The sequence below is a fragment of the Syngnathoides biaculeatus genome, chromosome 8 (assembly GCF_019802595.1).
Source record: "Syngnathoides biaculeatus isolate LvHL_M chromosome 8, ASM1980259v1, whole genome shotgun sequence".
NCBI lineage: Eukaryota > Metazoa > Chordata > Actinopteri > Syngnathiformes > Syngnathidae > Syngnathoides > Syngnathoides biaculeatus.
Window position 1 is genome coordinate 23,329,925 of NC_084647.1, and position 9,082 is coordinate 23,339,006.

At 42.6% G+C, this 9,082-nt stretch overlaps 1 protein-coding gene across 1 annotated transcript; it reads left to right on the forward strand.

The window, feature by feature from the left end:
- The first annotated feature begins 6,145 nt into the window (after positions 1-6,145).
- p2ry12 (purinergic receptor P2Y12) lies at positions 6,146-8,642 on the forward strand. Its single transcript, XM_061827319.1, has 3 exons — positions 6,146-6,332; positions 6,497-6,748; positions 7,064-8,642. Exons 1-3 carry the CDS (start codon positions 6,243-6,245, stop codon positions 7,910-7,912), a joined length of 1,191 nt encoding a protein of 396 aa, XP_061683303.1. The 5' UTR covers positions 6,146-6,242; the 3' UTR covers positions 7,913-8,642.
- Positions 8,643-9,082: the final 440 nt, after the last annotated feature.

Sequence of the window (9,082 nt, forward strand, 5' to 3'; positions counted from 1 at the left end):
GTCTTTTAGTCCAGAACATGATGCGCCTTCAATGTCAGCTGGAAAGGAAATAGTCGGTTCGATAGAATAAGTGCTCTCTGTATTCAATATAAAATGCATATATGGCAAATATTCAATTTGGTAATAGTAATCTATTTCCACTCACTGCTCAACCTCGCGATTGACTGGTGACATGTTCACAGTGTAATCTGCTTTATGAAAAATGTATTACTGACAAGGCAATTTAGTCAATGCTCTGTATTAAACATAAAATACACATAGTGGGTTGACTTGGCGAGTATCACTGCATTCAACTGTTGTAAGTACATTCAAGAATGATCTAATTTTCCCCTGAAAAAAAGGAAGGTGACTTGTGGGGCAGATGGCGTGTTCAGGAACTGTTATTCTGCATAACTGGACATTCAATTTGGTAAAAGGTCATGGAATAAATGTTGAAGAGTAATCAGATGGATTTTCAGGGACGTTTTAGTGGTAGTAATTGAGGCTGAACTGCATGCAACCCTGGCAAAGAGACAAAGTCAGGAGAAAACATAACTTCTTCAGGAGACGTAGTAATATGCTGCATGACTTGCACTATCACACTGTTTCCTCCACACGAGTAGGTTGTGCACTGATGCAAAATTCAGACTCGGGCCATGAGTCATCATCAAAGCCAAAACAAAGCAGTTGCTATGTTTTCCGGATGGAACCAGCGAGATCATCCACTAGTAGACCGGAAGGCCCAGGAGCTAAATGGATCCAGACAGTCAACCCTAGAATCTGGATCACATGGGGCTCATGGGAACAGAAGCCAGTAGTCATTGTTTGGAACCCACAATGTTAAAATGTACAACATGTTTTTTAAAGGACGTTATCATCTTACAATGGTCTAGAAGCAGGACATTTCAGGGTTATGAAGTAGTTTGTGCAAAAGCATCGCAATACGCTATCCAGCGACAGAAGAAGCAACTTTCAATTACCGCCTTTCTTGCTGTTTTTTATAGGTTTATATAAAGTGAATTGTGAACATTTGGTCCCCTTCAACTTTTAAACCTTTTGCCACATTTCAGCCTTCAAAAATAATTCATCCATTTTCTTCGCCGCTTATCCTCACGAGGGACGTGGGGAGCGCTTGAGCCTATCCCAGCTGTCAACGGGCAGGAGGTGGGGCACACCCTGAACTGGTTGCCACCCAATTGCCGGGCACATATAGACAAAGAGCCGCACTCAGAATCAACACTAGGGGCAATTTAGAGTGTCCAATTAATGTTGCAGGTTTTTGGAATGCGGGAGGAAACCGGAGTGCCCGGAGAAAACCCACGCAGGCACAGGGAGAACATGCAAACTCCACACAGGCGGGTCCGGGATCGAACCCGGGACCTCAGCACTCTGAGGTCAATGCTTTACAGGCTGAGCCACCGTGCCGCCCCTTCAAACATAAAGATATAAATTTTTTAAATTTTATGTCAAGAATCAACAACAAGTCGGACACAATCGTGAAGTGGAACAAAATTTATTGGATATTTTATACTTTTTTAACAAATAAAAAACTGAAAAGTGGAGTGTGTAATATTATGCGGCCCCTTTCAGTGCAGCAAACTCACTCCAGAAGTTCAATGAGGATCTCTGAATGAGGCGATGTTGACTGATGATGATAAATAGAATCCACCTGTGTGTAAGCAGGTCTCTGTATAAATGCACCTGCTCTGTGATACTCTCAGGCTGTTGAAAGTGCAGAGAGCAACAAGAAAACCAGGGAACCAGGGATGGAACACTGTGCAAGCAATCATATTGAAATGGAAGGAGTATCAGTCCACTGCAAATCTACCAAGACCCATCCGTCCCTCTAAACTTTCACCTCGAACAAGGAGAAGACTGATCAGAGATGCAGCTAAGAGGCACACGATCACTCTGGATGAACTGCAGAGATCTACAGTTGAAGTGGGAGAGTCTGTCCATAGGACAACAATCAGTCGTACCCTGCACAAATCTGGTCTTTATGGAAGAGTAGCAAGAAGAAAGCCATTTCTCAAAGATATCCATAAAAAGTCTCGTTTAAAGTTTGCCACGAGCCACCTGTGAGACACACCAAACATGTTGAAGAAGGTGGTCTGGTCAGATGAAACCAAAATCAAACTTTTTGGCCACAATGGAAAACAATATGTTTGGTGTAAAAGCAACACCCTGAACACACCACCCCCACTGTCAAACATGGTGGTGGGAGCATCATAGTTTGAGCCTGCTTTTCTTCAACAGGGACAGGGAACATGGTTCAAATTGATAGGAAGATGAATGGAGCCAAATACAGGACCATTCTGGAAGAAAACCTGTTGGAGTCTGCAAAAGACCCGAGACTGGGACGGAGATTTATCTTCCAACAGGATAATGATTCAAAACATAAAGCCAAATCTACAGTGAAATGGTTCACAAATAAATGTATCCAGGTGTTAGAATGGCCAAGTCAAAGTCCAGACCTGAATGCAATTGAGAATCTGTGGGCAGAGCTGAAGAATGCTGTTCACAAACGCTCTCTATCTAACCTCACTGACCATGAGCTGTTTTTCAAGGAAGAATGGTCAAGACTTCAGTCTCTCGGTGTGAAAAACTGATACAGACATACCCAAAGCGACTTGCAGCTCTAATTGCAGCAAAAGGTGCCGCTACAAAGTATTAATGAAACGGGCCGATTATATTGCATGCCCCACTTTTCAGTCTTTTATTTGTTAAAAAAGTTTAAAATATCCAACACATTTCATTACACTTCACGATTGTGTCCCACTTGTTGTTGATTTGTTACAAAAAATGAAAATCTCTACATTTGAAGCCTGAAATCTGGCAAAAGGTTGAATCGTTCAAGGGGGCCGAATACAAGGCGCTGTTCGTACAAAAAGTGTTGTTCATACTGAAATCCAGAACATTTAACCTTACAAATGCCACACGGCAAACTGTTTTGCGCCACGATATAAAACATGTTACCACACTACTACTTGATTAGGGCACGTTCCAAGTTAGGTAGAAATTCGGGTTGTCATTATTCCAGGAATTGAATTCCATTGTAAACTGAGGACACTGTGTAATATGTAAATTGTTTCCATCATTGGGCATACAGCCTTGATGACAAATGAAAGTAAGTAGTTGGGGTCTTTCCTGAAAAATAAACTTATTATGATGCATTCGGTCAATAATCCATATTCCTTTCAATATTATTGGAGCACCTTTGGGATAGCCTTTTTTCAAGAGATTAATTTAAAAAAGGATGTCATTCTGTTTTTTTTTTGTTTGTTTGTTTTTGAGCTTCACAGGTGGGAGGGTTACGATACTGGACTCACATGCAAAAAAATAGAACTTGTCTGCCGCAAAACAGGAAATGGTGGTTGTATTTCTCTGGGCATAAACTGTTTATAAACAAACAAAAAAGTGCACAGCTGCTGTAGCACCCGGACTTGTATTTGTTTGACCACAGTCCTCTTGCTGCCACCTTTTAGGCGATTTCTTCTCAAGTGTTGTGAGCCTGCGTGAAAAAGATAAGACTTCCCTCTTTCAACTTGCTGTTTGCAGCTCTTGTTTTTCTGGCGAGGCAACAATAGACTTGTGGTTTGACAAGTGACAGTGGTGACTCAGCGGTCAGAGTGAGCAAGTGCGTGTGGGAGGTTGAAAAAATGTTGTGGTAGGAAAAAGCATCATATGTGGGCCGAGGGGGATATGACCTCATTGGTTTCTAAATGGATAGTCAGGCAAGTTGTATGTTCCTCACCTCATTTCTCTCTTCCTGTCGGTCTGAGAAGTAGCCGATGAGGATTTCCATGTGTGCAGGATTGTGTGCAAAGCTCTATGTTTACTAGTGTGCAAATGCTGTGAGAGAGTCGTGTGATTGGTTGGCAACCAGTCCATAGTGTTGCCCATAGTCAGCTGGGATAGGCTCCAGCTCGCTAGCGACTAACGAAAACAAGCACTTTGGAAATGGATGGAAGTGTGGATGCTGTCAGACGCGCTTTTGGAATATAATGCAGCTATTTGGCATAAAAATACATGACTGTTTTGAGATAGACTTTCAAAGTACTATTGCAATTCTACATTCCAAAAAGGTGAACTGATGAGACTAAAAAAAACAGATTAATAATGTAGATTTTATAGATTTAGAGAGACAAGTATAAAGATTATTGCCAGATTTGGGGAACTCAAGTCACATGACTTGACTCGACTGACTTGGGACTTGTTAGTCGCTCTCTCTCCTTGCAGTCTATATGCACAACCTTTCAGACCTTCAAAAATTATATGACGCTTAATAAACTTTTGCATAACACTGCTGGATCGTTACAATACAAACAATTTCAAAAACAAGCAATATTGTAGTGCTGAAATTTTTCATTCTTTTACCGATATTTTGCCTTAGCAAAAGGGTATCTTAGCCTTCACGTACAGAACAAAACTGCACAATCTCAACTTTGAATGCATGTACAGTACCTATAGCACATGAAGACCGGAGATGTGCGTACATGAGAACAAGTTACGGATGTGAATGATGCTGACTGCTTAAGTTTAGACCCAGACAGGGGAAGTTTCACCATTGCTGCCAGTTGGTACATAACGGGGGAGGGGCGAGGGGAAGAATCTCATGATCATGTGATGTAAAATGGAAACCAACCGACACAAGAACTTGTTTTCAGTTCCTTAGAAAAGACCTTACAATTTTGAGCAAAGAATGTGTTCAAAGGCCATCACATTTCAAGAACCTGGCGATTCATTGAAAACTCTAAATTGCTCATTTGCTTTCCTTTGCATAAATTATCCACAGGTGTCAATGTGAGTGGGGTTGTTTGTCTATGTGATAAGATTATGACATATCTAGGGTTTACCTGTCCCTCTTAAAAATCGTCAGGGATTGGCTCCAATCCTAATGAGGAGAAAACGCTCTACAAAATGGATGTACAGTGAAGAAAATATGTATTTGAACACCCTGCTATATTGCAAGTTCTCCCACTTAGAAATCATGGAGGGGTCTGGAATTTTCATCATAGGTGCATCTCCACTGTGAGAGAGATAATCTAAAAAGAAAAATCCAGAAATCACAATGCATGATTCTTTAATGATTTATTTGTGTGATGCAGCTGCAAATATTTGAACACCTGTCTATCAGCTAGAATTCTGACCCTCCACCTCACTCCATGTATTATCCTGAATCAGATTCACCTGCGTGAGGTCGTTAGCTGCATAAAGACACCTGTCCACCCCCATACAATCAGTAACACTCAAACTTGTAACATGGCCAAGACCAATGAGCTGTTCAAAGACACCAGAGACAAAATTGTACAACTTCACATGGCTGGAAAGGGCTACGGAGAAATTACAAAGCACCTTAATGAAAAAAGGTCCACTGTTGGAGCAATCATTAGAGAACGGAAGAAGTTAAACATGACGGTCAATCTCAATCAGAGTGGAGCCCCATGCAAGATATCACCTCATGGGGTGTCAATGATCCTTAGAAAGGTGAGGAATCAGCCCAGGACTACACGACAGGACTTGGTCAATGACCTCAAAAGAGATGGGACCACTGTTTCCAAGGTGACTGTTGGTAATACACCAAGACGTCATGGTTTGAAATCATGCATGGCACGAAGGTTCCCCTGCTTAAACCAGCACATGTCAAGGCCCGTCTTAACTTTGCCAATGACCATTTGGACGATACAAGGAGTCATGGGAGAAAGTTTTGTTGTCAGATGAGACCAAAATGGAATGTTTTGGTCATAATTCCACTAATCGTGTTTGGAGGAAGACTTATATAGCAGGGTGTTCAAATACTTATTTTCTTCACTGTATGTGTTCTGCATGTAGGCATCTGTACATGTTGACATATACAGCACAATTGGGTTTTCATCATGTTCATGAACATACTGTACTATTGCTTCTCCAGGCAATTGCAGGGAGAATGGCAGCAGTCAGTGGACACATATAGACAAGAAATTGTTTACACTCACATTCACACTTACTGTATATATTACAGCATATGGGTTTGGAATGAAGGAGAAAGCTGGAGTACCAGGAGAAAACCAACGGAGAAACACAGATGCATGCGTTCATGATGGGCATTCACCATGCAGTCACTAGGAGACAGACAAATGATTAAAGAAAGCAATGTAACACTGTTTCTTCCTGTTGGCCTTGATTTTAATGACATATGATTGGGGTTTTAAATGGTCTGGAGCATTTCCACATGACCGGAAAGAGAAAGCAGAAGGAAAAACAAAAATGCAATCAGACAGTCAATGTCCCATTCGACTAGCACTATACAAACTGGACATAAGCAGTCAAACAAGACCCTGTTTGGAGCGATCTCCATGGAACGAATCCAGTCGGTCAGTGAATAACCTCAACTATATTCTCAGTATTCTAGTGGTTCATGGCACTTTAATGGTTCAACATTTTTGGGCCGTGGACCCCAGTTTTAGAGCCACTTTGAGAAAATGGAAGAAAACTATTAGCCTGTTATAAATGTTTCTGATGAGTGTTGATTTTTCAGAGAACTCTCCTCATGGACACGAACACGACTCTCTTCCAAGGCAACCGCAGCAACCTCACCTGCTCCCGAGACAATGTCGCGAAGACAGTGGTTTTCCCCATTCTCTACTCCATCCTGTTCCTGTCAGGGCTGTCACTCAATGGTCTGGCAGTGTGGGTGTTCTTGCGCATCCCCTCACGCTCCCACTTTGTCATCTATCTCAAGAATGTCGTGGTTGCCGACGTCGTCATGACCCTTACGTTCCCTTTCAAGGTGAGGTTGAAGATGATTTTTACATTAGACGACGAGATCATTATTTTGTAACTGAATTAGAATCGGATTTAATGGCCAAGTAACATCACAGAAGGAATTTGACTCCAGCAGTTGGTTTCTATAATTTCTTATGACATTCAACATTGGCTGAATGTCATTAGATGGTACAGATTTGCCCAATGAAGTGTCTGATATGTATCAACTATACAAATTCCTAGATGTTATTTCCCATCTAGAAGAACTACATTAGGTTGTTGTTGTGAATGTGTTTTTAACGAGAAGTCATTCAGTTGGATTATTTCTGTGCTGCCTCAGGTGCTATCAGACTCCAACATGGCCTCCACTGGACTGCGAATATTCGTATGCCGGGTCTCCTCGGTGCTGTTCTACCTCACCATGTACATCAGCATCCTCTTCTTTGGCCTCATAAGCATCGACCGCTGCAGGAAGACACTGGCACCGTTCAAGGGCACCAACGCAACCAGGCTCACCCGTAGAAAATTCCTCTCTATCCTCGTGTGGATCGTCCTACTGGTTCTCTGCCTTCCCAATGTGATCCTGACCAGTAAGACGCCGCAGTCGCTGTACTTCAAGTGCAGTGATCTGAAGGACCGCGCTGGGCTGTTCTGGCATGAGGTGGTCAATCACGTGTGTCAAGTAATCTTCTGGGGGAATCTCTTGATTGTAATCATGTGCTACACTCTAATCACCAAAGAGCTATACAAGTCCTACTCTCGCACCAAGGCTCGTGGTCCTGAGGGTTGCAGGGCTTTGGCCAAGCAGAAGCACCATGCGAAAAGGAAGATGAATACCAATGTCTTCCTGGTTCTGGCAGTGTTTTTTGTTTGCTTTGTGCCATTCCACTTCGCCCGTGTGCCATACACCATGAGCCAGACGCGTGGCCTCCTCTTCGATTGTCGACTCAAGCTCTTCTTCTTCCAGCTCAAAGAAAGTACTCTCTTCCTGTCATCCCTTAACGCCCTCCTGGACCCACTCATCTACTTCTTCCTCTGTAAGTCCTTCAGGACCACCCTTTTCAAGACACTCAGGCTTCCCCCTGGGACCTGCAGCTGGCTCCTGGAAAGGGACTCTGACACCAATTCTAACAGCACCACCCTCAAAGATTCTTCTCAGTGTGCAAGTGATGGACCATCAGGGCGGTAAGGCTTTCTGTGCAGAAGCACGAGTGGACAAAGTCCATCATGTTATTTGAAACTGTACAACGTAAGGAAAAACTGCACAAGAGTCAATTTAGTGAAATAAAGCACCATAACTAGTCGCCCAATTGCTACATAGCCTCACTTTGATCAGTGACATCTATCTCCCTCTGCAAGCAGAAAGGGGGTGGGGAAGCAGCAGTAAAACAGGCCAGTGGATGATGTAGGGCAAGCAAGTTCAATAAAATTTGAGAGTGTGGAAAGAAGTCTCAAGTCAAAGGCCTTCGTATAACAAGGTACCATCTTATACAAGGTTAAATTAAACGTCACAAAATTTTATCCGTCCAACCATTTCCTGAACCGGTTATCCTCACAAGGGTCGCGGGAGTGCTGGAGGATATCCCAACTGTCATCAGGCATGAAGCAAGGTACACTGTGAACTGGTTACCAGCCAATCGCAGGCCACATGGAGACAGACAACAGTAGCACTCACAATAAAACCTAAGGGCAATTTAGAGTATCCAATTAATGCATGTATTTTTGGGAAGTGGGAGAAAACCGGAGTGGTCTGAGACAACCCATCCAGGCAACATGCAAATTCCACACAGGTGCTGTCAGGATTTTAACCCCAGTCCTCGGAACTGTGAGGCCAGCGCTCTGCAGCTGTGCCACCGTGCCGTTCCCCAAATTTTATCAAACCAACTTTTTCTAGTATTTGGAATGTTATATTGGCTTTATGGTGCTCCAATAAACACGTGAAATATGACTTAAAATCATACATGCATACCTGAGTTCCAGATGTTCATCTGATGAAAGGACTCAAGTGAGGTCATTTGAATTTTGTGATTTTACGTGACCAGCGAAGCTCTCTGCCTACCTCTCCGCTCAAACATAGATGCTTTCACAAGTGGGTCAAGAGAGACGCAATCAGACGAATGATGGTGGTTTTAGCCAAATATAGATTAAGCACATGAAAACAGAAGTAGTTGTCAGAGGGGCCTCTTCTGGACACTCATCTGATATATCTTTTTTTTTTGGGGGGGAGAGGGAATTGACAATTTTACACTACATTCCTTTGGGAAAGTCACTGTATGGCAGCCTAAACAGCCAAAATATGGAATCTTTAAAATAGAGTATATTCCCAATTGGGCTGTTTCTTTAACCAATTAAATGTGAG